The sequence below is a fragment of the Equus caballus genome, chromosome 15 (genome assembly GCF_041296265.1).
Source record: "Equus caballus isolate H_3958 breed thoroughbred chromosome 15, TB-T2T, whole genome shotgun sequence".
Taxonomy (NCBI): domain Eukaryota; kingdom Metazoa; phylum Chordata; class Mammalia; order Perissodactyla; family Equidae; genus Equus; species Equus caballus.
This window is the reverse complement of record NC_091698.1, coordinates 83,537,528-83,557,076: the sequence shown is the minus strand read 5'-3', so window position 1 is coordinate 83,557,076 and position 19,549 is coordinate 83,537,528. Positions and strand designations below refer to the sequence as shown.

Below are 19,549 nucleotides of genomic sequence, written 5' to 3'. Positions count from 1 at the left end.
GGGGTAGAGATAAAGGCTGATCTAAAAAGGTACCAGCTGGCTCCTATCAGTTGAGATTTGCTGCACAGATTTCACTCAGAGGTCAGACTGTTTAATTCTGTGGAGGAGGAAGAGGTCGCACAGAGACTGAGCAGATGCAGACAGCCCCTGAGCCTGTCCCTTTTCCTCCTGCAGGAGGGGACTCATGAGCTGGTGGAGAGTGGGCGATACGACACGAGGGAAGATTTTACAGTGGTCGTGCAGCCGTTCTTTGAAAAAGTGGACATGCCAAAGACCTCGGTAAGGAAAGCAAGCATCGCAGAGAAGTGGGAGCCACAGATCGGGCCCAGCTGTTTCTGGGCGACACTTGTGTGGTCCCACGTCTCTAACATGGCCCCTCTTCTCTGCCCTGTGACCAGGAGGGGTTGCCTGACAGCTCTTTCTTCGCTCCTGACTGTTTCCACTTCAGTAGCAAGGCTCATGCCCATGCAGCCAGTGCTCTCTGGAATAACATGGTAAGATGACTGAAAGAGACATCATTCTCCCTCTGATAAGAGAAACTCTGGAAAGCTTTCGGGGGCCCTCAGAAGCCCACTGCTCAGGCTGTGTGATCCCCAGCACCCCAGCACTGCAGTGATAGGTCCATTTCCTTTGTCCCTCCCTCCCGTCTTTAGCCCTGACCTACGTCCTGACTTTTCCATTCTCACCACCTCTTTCTCACTCCCCATGTTCCTGCTTCTTGGTTTAGCTGGAACCCGTCGGCCAGAAGACAACACAGCATAATTTTGAAAGCAAGATCAATATCGCATGTCCAAACCAGGTAGAGTGAAAAGCACATCCGTGCAACGGGTCTATCTAAAGCATCTTTTCCAGCCTTTTAAAGGTTCTCATTAAGGCTTCTCAGTTCATTTCATCACAGGTTCTCACTCCCACCCCCAGCTGTGTTCACCTACCCATCCATTCCAGACTCTGGTTAACCATCCACAGTACCCTGTCTGGTTGGACTACGGGGGATGACAGCCCCCCAGTGGCCAAGAGGCCCTAGAATCCCAAGTCTGGGCTGCACACAGCTCTTTCCAGCTGGGAAGAGGGACATGGCAGCACCATCCAGCTCTCATTGTGAAGGCTAGGGGCAGGGAGAATGTCAAGGGCAGGATGGGACAGGAGGACACCCCATCTTCATGTAGTCATTGCTTCCATGGCAGGATGGGTACAGCGAGGAACTGAGACCTGGAATAATACCTGCCAGGATGGAGGTGGAGGGGGGTCAATTGGAACCTGGAGCTAGGAAAGCAGACGTCAGCTGCGAAGGCAAATCAGAACAAGACCCTCGTGTTCACTCAAAAATTGTCAGAAAGATTCTTGGACCTCTGCAAATTCCTCTGTATTTCTAGAGGGGTCCAGGCCTGTGACCGGGAAACACTAAGCCGGGGCGTGCTTGGGGCAGGACCTCAAAGCAGCTGACTCTTCTTGCCTGAGCCGGAAGGGGCCCGGGCTGCTGCAGAGTGGGAGTGGCGTGCAGTTCTGAGAGAGTCTAAGGAGTAGGGGACACGGACTTGTATCAGCAGAAAGTGGTGCTCCATTGGGAGGGGGCAAGGTTGAGAAAGAGAGGTGACACAGCCAGCTGGGTGGGAGGCGGAGAGCAGACGTGCTCGTTCCTGGGAGCCTCTGCAGGGTTTATTGCAGAGAAGGCCACAGTGCATGCTGGGAGGGAACCCACAGTGGTCACCCTGGAAGGGAGGGGCTTGTGAACGTGGAGCAGGGGAGGCTGAAAGTGTGGAAAGTGTTTATACCGAGGGCAGCCCTTCTGGGGGGTTGGAGTGGAGAGCAGTGCAGGAAGCAAGCTGACTTTGCTGTGCTTGCACACCCCACTCTTCCCACAGGTCTGGCCATTTCTGAGCACCTACAAGAACAGCGTGCAGGTACCTACTTGTTGCTTCCTTTCGGCTCAGCAGCCAATGGAGTGGGCAGCCCCTGAGCTGGGATTGGCCCAAAAGGGCGGGGTGGGAATCTGGGCAAGAGTTCCCCATGGGCAGCCACAGGGGATTCACACTCTTTATAAAGTCCCAGACAGCGAGGATGTCAGAGTAAGCTCCACTGGTAACCAGCCAGATACAGGGCCGGCCAGTCAAATCTCAGCCTCTTCAAAGACTAAATGCAGGGGCCGGCTCCGTGGCCAAGTGGTTAAGTTCGCGCGCTCCGCTGCGGCGGCCCAGGGTTCAGATCCTGGGCGCGGACATGGCACTGCTCGTCAGGCCACGTTGAGACGGTGTCCCACATCCCACAACTAGAAGGACGTGCAACTAAGATATACAACTGTGTACAGGGGGGGTTTGGGGAGATAAAAGCAGAAAAAAAAAAGAAAAGATTAGCAACAGTTGTTAGCCCAGGTGCCAATCTTTAAAAAAAAAAAAAGACTAAATGCAGATAACCATCCTCCTCATAAAGCTGCTGCAGAAGCCGGGGGCGGGGGGTTGTCATTTTGTTGATGCCCTGATTCTTGCACTGGATGGTGGAGGAGTCTGAACTAGGTTAGAGGATGTCAACCTGGCCGATATTCAGAATCACCTCGGGGGCCTTCTTCAAAGGCTCTTCAAGGCCCCTCCGCAGGGTGAGCCCAGGAGTCTGTGCATTAAAGCTCTCTGAGTGAGTCTGATGCTCAGCCACTCTCTCTGGTCCCTTCACCTCTGAGATTCTGGGATTCATTCTACGCCCTCAGGATCATGGGAGCCAGCTGTCGTGCAGGGACACAGCTCCTTCTCCCTCGACGCCCACCTCAGGTAAGCCCCCGAGGACCTACCAGGATCCAGGGTCCCACCACAAGGACTTACAGGCCAGTGAGTGCCCTGACGAGGTTTTTCATGTGTAACTAAATGACACAGGTATGGCCAGTGCTTGCTTCCTGCCTTGGTGGTCGCCTGTGACAAGCCCCTGCTCTGTCCCCCTCCACGCTGTAGTGACATCTTACCCAGCAGGACCCAAGGTGGCCTGGCCAGGAACTGTGTGCTGTCCTCCCACTTCAGCCCGTTAAAGGGAACACAAGTGGAGGAGCCCTATGAGCTCCCCGCTCAGTGGCCCAGCCCTGTGGTGTGACCTCAGGGAGGCCGAGAGGTGGGAGGGAGGGTTCAGGGAGGCCCAAGAGGGAGCCAACTCTGTGGGTTGTCCTGTGGCCCCAGATTCTGCAATCACTGCCACCTGCAGTAGGGCTCGAAAGTTCCCTGGAGTCTTCAGAAGAGATGTGGGGGCAGGGAAAGGCCCGACATGATTATTTCTCAGATTCTTGGTGGAAATCCAGAACCCAGCTTTAAATGGGCTGTGCATCATCGCAGATGGTTTAGTGCCCCCGCTCATGCACTCAGGTCACAGATGGCATCCCAGGTGGCCACCGGCACTAAGGTGGTGGGACTCCACTCTCCCCTCTCTACCATCCATCCATTCCTCCCCTCTTCTTCCTCTCCCTCAGCACCTCTCCTCTTTCTTCCTTCCTGGGGACTCAAGTGTGTCCATTGTCTTTCCAGTACACTCCCTGAGACCTGCAGATATCCAAGTTGTGGCTGCTCTGGGGGATTCTCTGACTGTAAGGACTCTTGGGCCCCAGGTGGGATGGGGGTGGCGGTGAGTTCCAGGTCCCAGCCTCCTAACTCCAGGGCCTGCACTCCTGACCTCTGCTTTATCCCCTCTCCATCCTGATTCTGTCAGTCCGAGAGCTTGCCATCATTTGCTTTTGCAGCCACTTTCTCCATCAGGTGTGCAAGGGGAGATCTTTTTCAGGAGTGAACTGAATCATCTCACATATTGGAGGCTTTGAACATCTAACAAAACTTTCCTAACAGTTGCAAAAATATGTCATGTTGACCCCAAAAGTCTTCGAAACATCCCTGTGTAGGTGCTCTTCTCTCTTTGGATAATGCTCTATGAGCAGCTCAGACCCTCACGTCTGTTTCCTCTTGCATCTGCACGGGAAGCAGCAAAGATTCCACAGTTGTGGCTAACGCTCTGCTCCTAAGTTCCAAGAAATATGGCCTTTTACCCCCCAGATCGCCAAGGCCATGAGATTGCCTTACAGAATGTCCCAGAGAGAAAGAGGAGAAATGTGACGTTTATGAGAAATCTGTCCACTGCAGTCCACTCACATCTATCCGCTCTTTCTTTGTGCTCAGAAAGAACTTAAGAGCACAATGCTAGTAGTGAGAATATAACAGTGTCGCACGTTTGCAAAGCACTGTAGAGTTTTCAAAATGGTTTTTACAACTATGATCCAATTTGGTCATCACAACAATCCTGTGAGATACGCAGGGCGTGGCCTCAGTTCAGCAGGGAAGCCGCCGAGCTTGGAGAGGGCACGCAGCTGAGAAGGAGTGTCTCGGAAGGCCAGCCCAGGGCCTTCTGCCTCCGGATTCAGCATGCCTCTCGTGCGGCGCTGAGGGTGGGGAGCCTGCACAGCCTCCCTTTTCTCTGACTTGCTGATTTTCCTCTGGATTTTGGTGTGTTTTCAAAGGCTGGCAATGGAATTGGCTCCAAACCAAACGACCTTCCTGACGTCACCACTCAGTATCGGGGGCTGTCATATAGGTAATGTTAACCCTTGACCCCCTCCCCCTGCAGGCTCACCCATGGAGATTGGGTGGGGGATTGTCTCCTACAAATGCGTAGGTACCAAAGGAGCAAGGAGCAGGCCTTGAAGGGGCTTTCAGAAGGAAAATTTATATGTTCCAGCAAGATATGACAATATGGTGAATAGATAGGATATTTTACTGTTGACAACCCTTTTCTTTTTTTTCAATTGTGCAGAAAAGCAAACCAGGGTTCTTATCAGACTCCTGGGTCAACAAATCCAATGTGAAGTGCACCCGAAAATCACCAAATCTCTGAGTCTTCGTCTGCCCGTGTGCTTGTATCTGTGTACATGTAGATGCTCCTACATCTGTTTACTATCTGTATTTATTCATGTCGTTCTGTAGTCACACCTCTGCCTTTATGTATATGTTGACATCTGTCCAGAAAACTCCGAAATGCAACACACACTTCAGGGGGAAACAACCAAGATAAAAATCACAGCCAGCAGGCATTGCTAAGCTCTCTCATGTGGCGACTTGGTCCTAGGCGTTGGGGCCGGTGGATGAGAGGGATGTATGGGGAGCACAGGCAAATGCTTCTGCTCAACTGGGAAGTGCTACTTAAAAATCAAAGATGCCCGAGTGCTGCAGGAATATAGAAGAGGGAGGAGCCAACCCTGCCAGCAGGGACAGGAGGGCCTCCCAGAGAATGGGGTACCCCAGTTACGTCTTGACAAATTAGCAATTAGATAGCCAAGAATAGGCAGCCCAGACTTGGAAGTAGAAAGCTCTCGGTGTGTCAGGTGAGTGGGTAGATGTGGGTTTTCTTAAGTTTCTTTCTTTCCTAATAAAGTTGGTGTTAATATATGCTTCACAGTCATTGGCGATTAGCTCAGAATTCAAAACAACTAGAACAAAGCCAGCCACCAGAGGGCAGAGTGCTAATGAGAAGTTGGGTGGCCCAATGAGGCCTTGCCCTCTCCCTTTTCTTCACAGTGAATTCAGATGAAATGTCTCTTCCAAGAAAGTGAGAGGGAACAATGTAGGGACGGTTCTGGGGTCAACCCTGAGGAGAGTCCCAGAGAGAAAGGCTTCCCCGGCTGGCAGAGAGGCGTCCCCACCCAGCCTTCGCTGTCCCGGGAGAGGACCCAGGGTATGGGCAGCACGAGGACAGTACCCACTGAGAGCTGAGGGGAACGCCTCCCAGGTCCCCCACTCCCCCAGGCCTCCCCCTTCCCTCAGCCAGGCAAGTGTCTCTAAGTGGCTGTGAGGGAAACAGAGCATCGCTTCCTGACCACTCTGCCCCACTGAGGCTTCGAGCAAAAGAAAAGCCAGAGGGAGAGAAAGCAGACTTATTACAATCAAGAAAAAGCCTGAGGTGGAGGCAGCCGCACTTAGTCTCAGCTAAAGAAGGTGGTGGCCTCCTATGACAGAGTGGGAAACGGAAAATAAAGTAGACAAGCCAGCCCACGGATGAGAGATGAGCTGCTCCTGGCGCTGCAGTCCGGGGCTGTGCGGTGTAATGCGCCCAGCTTCACGAATAGTTCAACCCGACAGGTTCCTGGTATCCAGATCTGAACGGGCAATCTTCTGCTCACCCTTCTCTCTGCAGCAATGGAAACCTTGAGCCATTGCTGTTTCTCCTACAAGTAAGGTCCAGTAAGACCGAATGTTTCAATCTTTTAGTTCTAATTCCAAAGCTTTGTATATTCAATGGCTGCTGTCCCTTTAAACCCTTTATTCTAAATGTTTCAATACTTGTCCCAAGACCCACCTGTATGGAAGATGGAAGTTCTGGGTCAGAGTCTGAGAGACAGTTTCCCATTTGGTGGAATAGACAGACTAGTGTTTCCCAAAGTGTGTCCCATAGAACACTAGCCCCAGACATGTTCCTGAAGAGGGTAAAATTCTTTGTATTTGGGGGGAAACATTACCTACCATGTCTTTTCTCTGGGGAATTCATGCGCATGTTAGCGTGTTAAAGAGGCTGAAGCCCTACAATGAAGAAATCTGTTTAAACCATATCTGTTTAATCCAGTGTTTCCCTTAATCCCAGAACTCCCTCTTTGTTCCTAATACCTATTAGCATCCCCTAGAAAATGGCATGTAGTAGACTGATCTGAGAAAAGCAGTTTTCTGAAGCCGTTAAAGCTTCTGGATTGGAAATACTAGGCAATTAATGATTTTGGTAAATTCAGAATGCAATTTGAGCCTCTTCCTCCAAGGAAACAGGAAGTGGAGGGAGAGGACCTCAAACAGTCGGATGGGGGAGGGAGTAGGCCCAGAATTCTTGGGAGGTGGGTGGCCGTGAGCAGGACCTGCAGAAGGAGGTTTGGCTGCAAATGTTTCTGAGGCCTCTTGGCCTGTGAGGATCGTGTGCCAGTGGAAGGTTTCAGCTTTGGCCAGCTTAAGAGCGTGGCAGGCCCAGGGGTCCTTAGTGTGTTGCTTCTTCTTCAGTTGAAATAAGTGTGCTTGTTTGGCATCATTCAAAGGACCAAAATAAAATTTACATACCAAAAAAATGCATTTCTTTGTGTTATTCGCTAGGAGTGCAATCTCACATTACCAAAACTCCTTCAACAAGTGTTGTTGAGCATCTACTCTGTATTTCTCTGTGCATTGTGGATGACAACAGGTGACAGCCTTTGAGCTCATGGTGTAGTATGAATTACATTAATCTGAAGGGTCTCATGTAAATTAGATGTTCCATATGGATCTGTTTTCTAACACATTTCATGTAGTTCTGATCAAAACAAGAACTTAAATATTTTTGTTCCCTTTATATTTATTTGTATAATTCTCTCTTTTTTCCTGGAATTATTCACTTAAAATGGGTTCAGAGAGAGATGTCTGTAGACTATTGGTTTAATCAGCCACCACACAGGTTTTAGAACAAAAATACTTTTTTCCTTTTTCTTTTTGAGGAAGATTAACCCTGAACTAACATTCGCCACCTATCCTCCTCTTTTTTGCTGAGGAAGATTGGCCTTGAGCTAACATCTGTGCCCGTCTTCCTCTACTTTATATGTGAGACACCTGCCACAGCATGGCTTGACAAGCGATGCATAGGTCTATGCCCAGGATCCCAACCGGCAAACCCTGGGCCACCAAAGCATAGTGCGTATCATTAACCACTATGCCACAGGGCCGGCATCTAGAACAAAGATACTTTTAGAGGAGAAATCACAGTAGAAAGTACTTGATGTGCGTAAGTGTGTGTTTATGTATATCTCTATATGTTTATTGAAGGAGGAAAGGAGGCAGAGTTAGAACACAGTGATTGGATTTATAATTTCCTTTCAAGTATAAAGTGTTGATTAAATGCTTTTAGTCCAAAGAAAGAAGGATCAGGAAGCAGCTAAAGCAGCAGCTTCGTGCAGAGTTGGAAAAGAGTCGTAAGCTCGCACAAATGCCGCACCACCAGCCCAGTTAGGTTCAGACCTCTGATGGGAGGTTGGGGAGAGAGACCAGGGTGAGGAAGTGAGGCAGGCTCACCCGGTGTCCTCTCGCCGCTGCTGAGCCTGGGACGGAAGCCCTTGACCACTCTAGTATGAAATAGTCACCTTCATTCCAAGCATTCCCTGGAGTGAAGAACAGCCCTGACTTTGATCCAGGCCTGCCCTCTGGAAGTCTCTATGTCCTGGAGGGTGAATGCTAACGCTGCGTTCTCAAAATCTGTTGGCCTGGAGTAAAATGCTGGCATGGGGGCGGGAAGTACAGAAAAAACATCAGTAAATACAGTTTACCTGAACACTGGACTTTATTAAAGCAGAAATACTGCTCTCCTCGTCTCCCACAGGTATTCAATTCAATGCACGAACGTAAATGAACTCTTGAGTGTGTCTTGACGTTAGATTGAGGGCCGTAAAACTAGATTAGATTAGATGAAGTTAGGGCGTGGAAGGCAGTGAGAGGCCACCCCTGAACCTTCCAGGGGAACTGACCTCACCGCTGGGCAGAGAAGAGCTTATCCATTTTCTAAAGGTTTCGGGCTCCAGCTGGTTTTTAGTTACCTTTCTGGGTTTTAGTTTCCTTTAGAAAGTTAACTGACCGCTCTGCCCCTCAGCTTCCTTCTCTGTGAGATGGAGATAGGTGCGTCAACGTCGTACGCTTGTTTGGAGATGTGAGATAACTAAAGTAGAGAATCTAGTTCATGGCTGGGCACCAAGTATGTACTCCGCTAAGTGCTCTCCCTCCTGATTTGGTGGAGAAAAGGAACAGCTCTCTTTTGCCTTCAAATCCCGGCTTTGGGGGGAGCCAACCCATTGGGGAATTCAAATTTTGTCAGTATCCCTCAAATACGGAGAGAAGGGTCCGGCACCTCTTACAGGCGCTGATGGTGTGGGCACTAAGGAAAGTGGGGGCGCTGTTCCGTAGAGACTCTGTATTGATTCAGTCTCTCTCACTGGCTTGCTCACTCCCTACAGTTCAGGAGGGGACGGCTCCCTGGAGAATGTGACCACCTTACCGAGTAAGTAGCCAGGGGCTTGAGTCTGTCCCCTCGTCCCATCTGGCCCCCAGGCTTCCTGAGAGCGCCTCTCAGCTAAGAAAGGAGGGAATAACATCTTCCTTATGGACTACCGCGAAATGGGAAAAGAGGCCGGTGCACAGGCGGCTGGAGGGGGTGGAATAAACGCTGTATTTGGAGCCTGGAGACCTGAGTTCAAGCCCTGGCCTTTCTGTGTGCTTGCCAGGTGATCTGGGGCAAGTTACCAAACATTCTGAGCCTCAGGTTTCTTCCACTGGCCAAGAGGATGCAGAGAGAGTCCAATGAGACAGCGAGCATGAGCTGCACTGTGAATTGCAAAAAAAAAAAAAGGAAGAAGAATACTATTGAGAGGCTCTTGCTGCCTTGGCCCGTCCTGTCATTGAGTCATTTCAACTCAAGAGGCCTCAACTCCTATCGGCACACACCCCCCTCCCTGCCTCCCCTGGCCTGCCTCTGCCCAGGACCTTAGACCAGAGGAGATATGCTGGCCTCCTGTCCTAAGCCCCCTGTCCCTGTTCACCCCCTCCTCTTCCAGATATCCTTCGAAAGTTTAACGGCAATCTCACAGGCTACGCGGTAGGCACGGGTGACGCCAATGCCACAAATGCGTTCCTCAATCAGGCTGTTTCTGGAGCAAAGGCTGAGTACGGCATTTGGGGAGGGGGTCTGCAGGGTGGGGGGTGGGAGGCACGTAGTCCCTGTAAGCTTGTAGCACTGACTGTGTGCAAAGGGACCATTTCTCTGTTTGCAGCAGTGATTTACAGGGCTCTCTGCAGTGCGCTCCCCTGGCCGCCCCTGTGGTCAAGGCCACAGCTGGGAGGCTGGAGCCTGGACAGGAGCCATGGCCCTGGAGGCTGAACGCCTGGCCTTGCTTTCCTGTGCAGCATGTTCTAATCATTCGACTAACTGACAGCCGTCCCCAGGTTTCCAAACTTCCCATGGCATGATGGTGCTGGAGAGAGTCACTCTCTCCAAGCCTCACAAGTGGCAATTCCTTAGAAAGAGCCTGATATGCCAACCAAATGCAGGGACAAGCCAGAATCTCCAGTCCTGGGGGCCTCTGGGGCAACAAGTCCTGTCCTGTCCCTAGCCCACTCTCATGCTAACAAGAAGCAAAAAGCCAGAGGCAGCTGAAGCAGAATGGCTCAGCCTCTAGGATGCTCTCCCGATGAGACCTCTCACCTGCTCCTCGAGGCCCCAGCAGCCTGGGTCTCCTTGCTCCGTGCAGCCCCTGGCCCAGCCGTCTGAGCCTCTGTCACAACTGTCATCTTCTTACTCAGGCCCATACCCTCTGGTTGATGGGCATGGCCCCTAGACCCGTACACCCAGTCTGGGTAGACCCTTCTTGGTAACAGAAACAGCTGGGGACAGGTAGTCCAACTGCCAGGTCCTGGGAGAACACTGTGCTGTGGATCCATCTCACCCAGGCCCTACAGCGGCCTGAGTTAGAGGGGATCTCAGGGTGCCTGAGATCTAGTTCTTCTAGGGGTTGTAAACCCAGGCACATGGACAGTGTAAATTTATTCCCCATCTCTTTCTAAAAGAAGCATTTAGATAAGTTTACAAAAAAAAAAAAATACAAATAACAAGGAAGATAAAAATCACAGCCACTAAGAGGGAAAAAGAGAAAGCAACTGGTCAATATAAGCATTTTTATGGTTATTGTGCCTGAACATCAAATTCTCAGCTTCCTGGCAGCCGGGGTGAAAAGGGTAAGCATGCTAAAACTTTCATAGGTCTAAATTCAACGTCTACACCAGTCCTTCAAAGGTGACAAATGGTTTCCTAGCATGGAATCCTAAAAGACACTCTGCATGTGCAGTTCTAGAAGGGAGACCATAAGCAACAAATATAATTGGCAGTACCCGTGACTACAGCTTTAGGACTAACACACAATTGGCTTTTCAAAGGGTTAATAACTCTCCAGAACAGGCAAGTCGCTTCTTGTCCCTGAGCCTCTGCCAGCTCATGCAGTGGGGATAATGCCATGGAAACCTCCAGTTCAGACACTTTAGGAGGAAAAATCTGGGCACTGTTCCTCAACAGAAGGACTGATGTTTCTCTCCTTCTCAGGGAACTTACAAACCAAGTCCAGGCTCTGGTGCAGAGGATGAAAGATGACCATGTGAGTCAGACTTATGGTTATTTTTAAACACTGATTTTCTAACCCACTAAAGTCCCCAAATGAAATGGACTGCCATGAAAAGTAGTAAGCACCCTGTCACTAGACGCATTCAAGCAGCAGTAGGGCAGCCCCTGTGTGAGGCCAGCTGGAGGAGATTATGTCCATGATGGGAGGTTTGTTGTCGGTGACAATGACCTTGAAAGTCCCTCCCCATCCTTACAGTCTGTGGTCTATAAATAAACCTCTAAAATTCCTTCAGCTCTGAGATTGATTCTACTAGTTCAAGTGGGCAAGGAAGCCTTAGAGGGTTGATTGGATTTCCTAGAGCTGTGGCATTTTTGTTTATTTGTTGGAATCATCCAGCCTTTTCCTCCTCTGTGTAGAGAGTAAATTTCCATGAGGACTGGAAGGTCATCACGGTGCTGATTGGAAACAGCGATTTGTGTGACTACTGCACGGACTCGGTAACAGGGGTGGGCCAGGCTGCTCGCTGCCCCTGACCTTGACCTGTAGGCCTGGGAGATCCTCCTTGAGAGCAGTCCCTAGACTTGTCCAACACGCTTACGTGTGTGTGCCTGCACACGTACAATTCATACACGCGCACATGCACACATGTTCACACACTTCTTACCCCACGAGCCTCAGGGTTCTGGCTCCACCTCCACATCCCAGGTGGTGTGAGGCAGCAGGTGGCAGATATATGGTGCTTCTACTCCCCTTTCTTACAATTCCTGAGAATTCAGAAAGAGAAGCAGCTGCAAACCCCAAGCGGTTGGAAGGAGGACTCTGCACTTTCTGCTCCTGGACTAAATCTGTGGCTGAAAGCTCCAGTCTTGTGGCTGGCCCGTCTTTGACAACAGCAAGTAGTCAATGGTTCACCTCAGATTTCAACATGCTGAGATTGTCACAGCTGGAGGCGAGAGGGAGAAGAAGTCCTTGGGGCAGGAGCCAGCTGGGGGGCCTACAACTGCCCAGCTGCCCTCTGCCCTAACCAGCTCCTCCCCTGCCCTCCTGTCTATTCCCAGAATCTGTATTCTGCAGCCAATTTTTTTGAGCATCTCCGCAACGCCTTGGACATCCTGCACAGAGAGGTGGGTGGGGGGCTCCCACAAGCTGGACACAGCTCACCCACAGTGCGGGCAAGGTGGATGGGGGAAGATGGTAAAGGAGACAGCCAAGGGCATGGGCGCCTTCCCTTTCCGGAGTTCGGGCTCTACCGTCAAGGTAAGCCTCACTCCATTCAGAATCAGCCCAGAAGGACCTCAGGCTTGAAGAAGGGGAGGCACTGTGTGCACTAATTGTCCCCCCACCGCTACCTGGGACATTCCCTGGTGGCAGCAGCTGGTCGGCTCCCAGGCTGGGCACTGTGCACTCTGAGCCATAGGGTGTGTCGAGAGCAAGCCCCTCTCTGGTCCTGCTCCCGGCAGCGTGTTCTCTCCCCATTACCCAGCATGGACAAGCTGCTCCGGCTGCCCAGGAGGGAGCACTCTGACTGCCAGATGCTTCTCTGAGTGGTGGAGTCCCCAGCCCGCCCAGCAGAGTTAGTCCAGGTTGGGCTAGAGGGAACTGGTGAGGGCTAACGTCCTGGCAGACGGGGCACCTATTTCACCAAATTTTGAGTTCACTAACTGATGGCTGAACACAGCTGAGCTCTCAGCATTTAGACTCTGGTCTGCCATGTGGTCCCCACTCCAGGAGGCGCCGTTCACGCTGCAGCCCATGTGAGTGGCATGGTGCGCAGGGCCCTAGGCGGTAACCCCGTGTAGACGCCTCCCCAGAACTCCACTCAGGGATGACCAGCTGGAGATCTACAGGGACCCTAGAGCCAGTTCTCCTTCTTGGGGCCCTAAGGCAGCTTGACGAAGGAGGCGCTGGGGCCCCTCTCTCATCTGCAGCCTTGCCCACAGGTGCCCAGAGCCCTGGTCAACCTCGTGGACTTCATGAGCCCCAGCGTCGTGCGGCAGGTGTTCCTGGGGAACCCAGACAAGTGCCCGGTACAGCAGGCCAGGTAGGCAGGTGCTGGCTGCCCCTGGCCGGAGAAGTGCTCACCGCCGGTCTGGCTCACATGGTGGTGACTCCTTGGGTTCTTTGTGACTTGGTCTGTCCGTGAAGCCAAGTCTGGAAAGGGGGTCTTGCCCCAGGACCACCGTCTTCTCAGAGGTCAGATCCGTGGCCCCCCTTACCCAACCTCAGGGTGCCAGCAGGAACCTCTGTGATGTGGGGGAGCACAGAGGGAGAGACCAGGGCTGGGACAAGGCTGGTGTTCAAGAGACAGCGGAGCCCGGCCTGTGAAAAGGGGGTACATAGAGGAATGTGTACATTCGTGGTCGACCCGCGACAGCAAGTGGGAAATGATGCACACGTTCAGTTACCGTTATGGGGAAGCATGGAACTGGAGAGGGACACAAGGGAACTCCAGATCGGGAGTGTTTTGTTACTGAAGCTGAGTGAGAGGTATACAGGTGTGTGTTTTATTATTCTTCATACCTTATACGTGGCTGTTAGTGCCGTTGAGTCCATTTCAACTCCTCACAACCCTGTGTTCCGCAGAGCGGAACCCTGCCCAGTCTTTTGGCTCCATCTTCTCACCTCCTGGTGCTCCATCAGACGGTGCTCTGCTGCTCTTCACAGGGTTGTCATGGCCAGTTTTTTCAGAAGTGGGTGGCCAGGTCCTTCTTCCTAGTCTGTCTTAGTCTGGAAGCGCCACTGAAACCTGTCCACCACAGGTGACCCTGCTGGTATTTGAAATACCGGTGGCATAGCTTTCAACATCACAGCAACACGCAGCCACCACAGTGTGACAACTGACAGACAGTGTGGTTGCCTGACCAGGAACGACCGTGGACCACCACAGTCAGAGCACCGAACCTTAACCGTCAGACCACCAACCTTATACGTGCATTTATTTATTTAACAAATACTTTTACAGAATTTACTGTGCACCAGGGACTGTTTTGAGGACTTTAGAGATATCATTTTAACATTAAGTGTATTTTATGGATGTCAAATAACTCATAATAAAACAAAAGAGGACACAGTGGGGCACTAGTGTGAACCAAGGAGGTGTCTGAGGGCATGAGCACCAGAGGCCCCAAAATACCAGCTCCAGGACCAAAGGATGAATTCTTAAAGACTGGACATTGAATTTTCATGGCCTAAATTCATTGGCTCAGCGTAATTTTCTGCAGACCCAGGGCCTGCAGCCCAATACTTGTACTCCGTTAATGTGAGAGGGTGCTCATTCATACACCCTTGGGACTTTCTCCAGGTCCCGGGTCAGGCCTGAAACCTGCCCCTCAGCACGTGCATCATGGCCGCAGGGCACATGTGCTCCTAAGCCAGGGCTCCTGGGAGCTGCCCCCGTGCAGCAGAGCCAGGCCCTGACCAGGGCTTCAGCTCTGGGTCTCCTGCCTCCCCCTCTTTGTGCAGTGTTCTGTGTAACTGTGTTCTGACCCCGCGGGAGAGCTCCCAAGAGCTGGCCAGGTTGGAGGCCATCGCCCAAGCCTACCAGGTGAGACCCGGAAGGGCACCATTCTGTGTGTTCTGCTCCCCCTTGCTCTAACACACTAGCCCAGGGCCCCCTAGGGGAGGCACCCAGGGAAGGGAAGAGCTGTTCAGGGTTTGAGGGGGGACTTCGCCATCCTGGGCCCTTCCTCTGCCCCACCTGGATGGGGTGTCTCAGATACCGGGATTGGAGTCACCTCAAAGGACTCCAGACGGCAAAGTCCTCATAGCTGAGCTGCCCTTGGTGGCTTAACCCCAATGCTTGGCCTGAAGAAGGCGGTAGCCCTGGATTCCGCAAGGGACCCCTTTCCCTTCCCGGCACTTTGGGGGCCCAGCCGCCCCCCACACACACACCCACCTCCTCAACAAGCAGGCTGTGAGGAGGGCAGTTGTGTCCCGAGCCTGGGGGCCCTCTAGAGACCCCAGGTTTTTCTTTGTGGGACTTCCTGCCTGGCCCTTGAGAGCTGGCAGTTCACTTAAAACCAAAATAAAAAGGTGACACAACCTGTTTTCAATTCTCTGGAAAGAGATTTGCAATCAAGTGCACTTGTGTTCTCAAGGGAGGGGCTGAGTCAGCCCCCCCCCCCCAACCCCACTCCATCCAGGGAGCTGGGGGCAGTGGTCCTGCCCATCACTCCCACCCTTTCCCCACTGGGCACCTGGCCAGCCCAGGGCCTGTGCTGAAGGCACCCGTGCGTGTGTCCTCAGAGCAGCATGCGTGAGCTGGTGGAGTCGGGTCGCTACGACACCCAGGAGGACTTCTCTGTGGTCCTGCAGCCTTTCTTCCACAACATCCAGCTCCCCATCCTGGCGGTATGCTCCCTGCCCCCCGCTGTTGGGGCTCCTGGGGGGAAACAGAAATTCAAGGCAGACAGGACAGTGCTTCCATGAGAGTAGGAATAAAACAGGAAAGACACAGGCAGTTCTCCAGATGCTGTTCTAGTGGGTGCAGCCTCCTTGAGCATCTGAGCTGCATTTCCAGAGGCGGCCTGACGTGGGATGTTCTGGTTACTGCCAGGAGCAGCCTCCGTTTTATTGAGCACCTCTTACGTGCCAGGCACTGTGCCTCCCACACATAAAATCTTCACAACTACCTTTTGAGATGGTCATTAGCATCCCCACGTAACAGAGGCTCAGAGATGTGAGATATCCTTCCAAAAATCGTATAGGGAATAAGGGACAGAGACACAAGATTTAAATGTGTCCAACCCCAGATTATTCACTTTCTGCCACACACACAACACTGCAGTTATAAAGGAGGGTGCCGGGTATTCCGTCTCTCCGCTCGCTGTGCTCTCCACCTGACACTTCCACTCTGAGCAGAAGAACTCTGTGAGTGGACCAGGGTGAGGACTCGGTTCTGTGCACCTGGGCCTCCGTCCTAAGGGCCTCACCTACCTGGAGGGAAGCTTGAAGAAGCTTTGAGCGCCACTGAGTGCCTGAAGAGAGAGGAGGGTGGCATGCTGCCCTGGCGTTGGCTTTGCCCATGTCTGCCCCAAGGCCCGGCCCTGTTCTTCCCACCAAGACCACTGGGACCAGCTGGCTCAGGGCTGGGAAGTAGCTTTTCCCAGCTGGCTAGCCAAGACCTCCTCAGAGGCTCGGGTCTCTTTCCCTCAACCATGGCATGGCTAGGGCATTATACAAAAGTGCCTAAAAATAAATATGGCACTTTTTTGATTAAATAAGGGGAATTGCGGGGCAAGAAAGGAGGGTGGCGGTTTGAGGTCACCTGAGGCTGTTGGTCTGTGGGATTGCTCTGATCTCCCTCTTGAGGTGAGCAGGCTCAGTAGAAGGCCAATGGCGGGGAGCACCCTCGGGGGAGGAGGGCATTGAGTAGTCAATCCCAGGGGTCAGGCCGATCAGCTGTGGCTCCCCCTCCACCCTCTGTGCCGACAGGATCTTGAGGACGTACGTTTCTCTCCTTCAGGATGGGCACCTGGATTTGTCCTTCTTCGCCCCAGACTGCATCCACCCAAGTCAGAAATTCCACTCCCAGCTATCCAGAGCCCTCTGGGTCAACATGGTAAAGTGGGGCATCCCTCATTCTCTGGGGTTCTAGTCTAGAGAAAAGCACAGCCCCTATAGAATGGAGTTTGTTTTCGGACTCTTTGCAAGCAATAGAGGAGCGGTGGCTGGCGCATCCGTAGAAATCTATAGAATTGAAAATATGGAATCCTTAAGGCCCAGGATCAACTGCCCCTCCTCTCCGTGCTTTGAACTGTGATGAGCGTCTCTACTTGAACACGAGGCAGAGCGCTCACATTTATTCAACATTTTCTTTTATGTGCCAGCAACTGCGCCAGGCAGTTTACACCACATTGTCTCATGTAAGCCTCTCAACAGCCCTGCAAGAGAGGTGTTAGGAGTTTATGAGGAAGCTGAATCCTAGGGAAGCTAAGCGACGTGCCCAGTATCCCACAGCTGGCAACTGGCAGAGCCAGGAGTGGAAGCCAAACCCCCTAAAATCAAGTTCCGAGCTTCCCCACAGCAGGATGCTGCCAGGGAGTGTTTGCTTCAGCAGAAACAGATTAGTACACCTGTGTCTCCTTTTCTTCCCCACTCAGCTTGAACCACTAGGAAGGAAAATGGATACGCTGGACCTGCCAGCAGACATCCCCCTCTCCTGCCCCACTCAGGTAATAAGGGAGGACCTGCTTTGTTTCTCTCCAGAAACCCAGAGCTCAGACCTCCCCCTGCCCCCTCCATCCTCCACCACAGCCTCCTCCAGGAGTGGACGGACTTTGGAGGATGGAAGGAAGTCGATGAGAATGAAGAGGGAAGAGAGCGCAGAAGCACTTATTTCTTTAGGAATGGGAGAAGCAGCAGGGAGAGGGGGCCAGGGCCCACGCAGAGGAGAGGATCAGGTGAGACAGGTGGATTCTTGAGAAGGGGAGTCAGGAAGCCAGAGGCTGACAGGAAGGCTCCTCCAGCAGACGCACTTGGTGTAGACGGGAAGCCTGACAGCAGGTTGGAGGCCCAGCGAGAAACCAGCCCAGCTGGGCTCACTAGCTGTGCTTAGTGGTGGCAGAGTTTCCAGCAGGGATAGGGTCAAAGAGGAAAGCCCCGGAGCTGTGTGGAGGAGGGACAAGGCGGACTGGCCTCTCGATAACTGGGGTGAGACTCAGCTCAGGGCTCCTTTTAAGGAGGAAAATGTAAGCAGTTGTTAAACTTGACTTCAGGCCTGGGGTGGGGGCAGGTTCATATTCCCATTGCTTCGGCTCCCTTTTCTAGGCCCTGTCTTATGGCTTTTTAACCAAATAAGGCTGAGGCCAGGGAGCCCTCAGCGGCAATAAAAGCAGAGGGCCTGACCCAATCTGGGAGGCTGGGTTTCCCTCCTGGGTCAGGCTGCTTCACTCTCTCCCACCCTCCTGGCAGGGCAGGGAATGGACCTGCAGCTCCCCCATGTGTCCGCCAGGGCTCCAGAGAGAGTGGACCCCTGCCAGGACCCATGCTCCCTGTCTGCTGCCTTCCCCACCCAGTCTTGGCCTGGTGTACCCTCAGCCCCATTGGGAGAGCAAGAGCAGCGGGAAGAAGGGGTGCAGATGTGCAGGCAGTGGTAGCAGAAGGCTCAGTTACCCGGTCTAGTGCTTGAAGCAAAGAAAATGGTCAAATGATAGAACGACAAGTGCAGCTTGGATGCCTCCTGTCTAGAGGGTCAGCTGCTGGCCGAAGGGCTGGGGCAAGGTCCTAAAGGGCCCTACTGTGCCCGATGAAAGCCCTTTCATTGCTAGATCCTGAGCATTTCTGGGGGTGAGTGATAGGGGAGGAGCCAGGGCAAGCTGGATACTGGGGGCGTTTGGGGACTCAGAGTTGTGGCTACAAACCATACTGGAGGTAAGCATTTCAATATTTTAACAACCCATATGGTCATACTGAACATCAGCCACAGAAAACCCTCTCCAATTTGCCAACTCCCTTTCATTAAATAGTAAAAGTAATGACAACCCACACCAGGGAGCCATCATTTGCTCTCCTTCCCCACAAACATTTATTAAGTACCAGGTTGGAGCATAGGCACTGGGTCAGGGAGAGCCCTGTCACCATGGGACTCAAGGTAACCTGTGCCACTCTCTGCCCCAGGCCAGGCAAGGAGCCCGGAAAGGGTGCTGCTCAACCCAGCGCTTAAGCCACTGTGGGCTCCGCTCCTCCCCCTGGACAGAGCTTGACTGAGCCTTAGTGAGCCTAGGAGAGCAAACCCAGGCTCCTGGAACTTAGAGGGCTAGCCTGGGAGAAGCGGTTGCTAGGCAACCCCAGAGCCCATTCCAACAGGATCCATCTGCTGGCCAGCCCAAGTTCACTGCACCAGGCAACGTAGTATTCTGCGTTCCTTAGGTCCCATCTGCTCCCTCCTTTGTCCCTGGAGCTATATAAAAGTCCACCGGCGTCTCAGTGTGAGCTGACAGGGGCCAGGCGGCACATATTTTAGTTGTAACTGTGTCTAAACATAGACGCAACAGGCAGGACCCAGGAGGGAGGAGGAAGCCGAGAGGGACGTGAGTACTGGGAAGCTTTCTCAGCCTCCTCCCGGCTCCTCTCCCATCCCCAGGCAACTGCAAGGGCATTCTGCGCGCAAGGTTGGGCATTTGACAGCGCTCTGTGGATTTCTGTTGGACTTTCAAGTTGGACAAATTATTTTACAGCCAACTTTTCATTAGCCACCCTGTGGATTGTGACTGTTGTCCCCTTCCTGCTTTCATCACCTCTCTGTCCACTCCTTCTCTAATTGGGGGCAGTAGCCCGTGGCTCCTCAGACTCTGAAGAAACCAGTAGAAAGACCTGACCTCTCTTCTTGGCCTCTCTAAGCATTTGTTGAAGTTAACCACCTCCTCCTCCTCAAAATTCATTCATCACTACATTCTTGGACACAAAGCCACTGTGATTGTTCCGTTTTTCTAG

At 52.4% G+C, this 19,549-nt stretch overlaps 1 protein-coding gene across 1 annotated transcript in view; it reads left to right on the top strand.

Annotated features, from left to right (window-relative positions):
• Positions 1-19,549, top strand: part of PLB1 (phospholipase B1) — a 129,212-nt gene that overhangs the window by 78,735 nt on the left and 30,928 nt on the right. Inside the window, exons 28-44 of the mRNA XM_014731235.3 lie at positions 175-279; positions 399-494; positions 728-799; positions 1,863-1,901; positions 2,699-2,759; positions 3,498-3,556; positions 4,478-4,551; positions 8,963-9,006; positions 9,560-9,668; positions 11,098-11,149; positions 11,533-11,613; positions 12,175-12,240; positions 13,057-13,157; positions 14,579-14,660; positions 15,362-15,466; positions 16,581-16,676; positions 17,218-17,289. Coding sequence (XP_014586721.2) covers positions 175-279; positions 399-494; positions 728-799; positions 1,863-1,901; positions 2,699-2,759; positions 3,498-3,556; positions 4,478-4,551; positions 8,963-9,006; positions 9,560-9,668; positions 11,098-11,149; positions 11,533-11,613; positions 12,175-12,240; positions 13,057-13,157; positions 14,579-14,660; positions 15,362-15,466; positions 16,581-16,676; positions 17,218-17,289 — 1,314 coding nt within the window. The remainder of the gene's footprint in view (positions 1-174; positions 280-398; positions 495-727; positions 800-1,862; positions 1,902-2,698; positions 2,760-3,497; positions 3,557-4,477; positions 4,552-8,962; positions 9,007-9,559; positions 9,669-11,097; positions 11,150-11,532; positions 11,614-12,174; positions 12,241-13,056; positions 13,158-14,578; positions 14,661-15,361; positions 15,467-16,580; positions 16,677-17,217; positions 17,290-19,549) is intronic.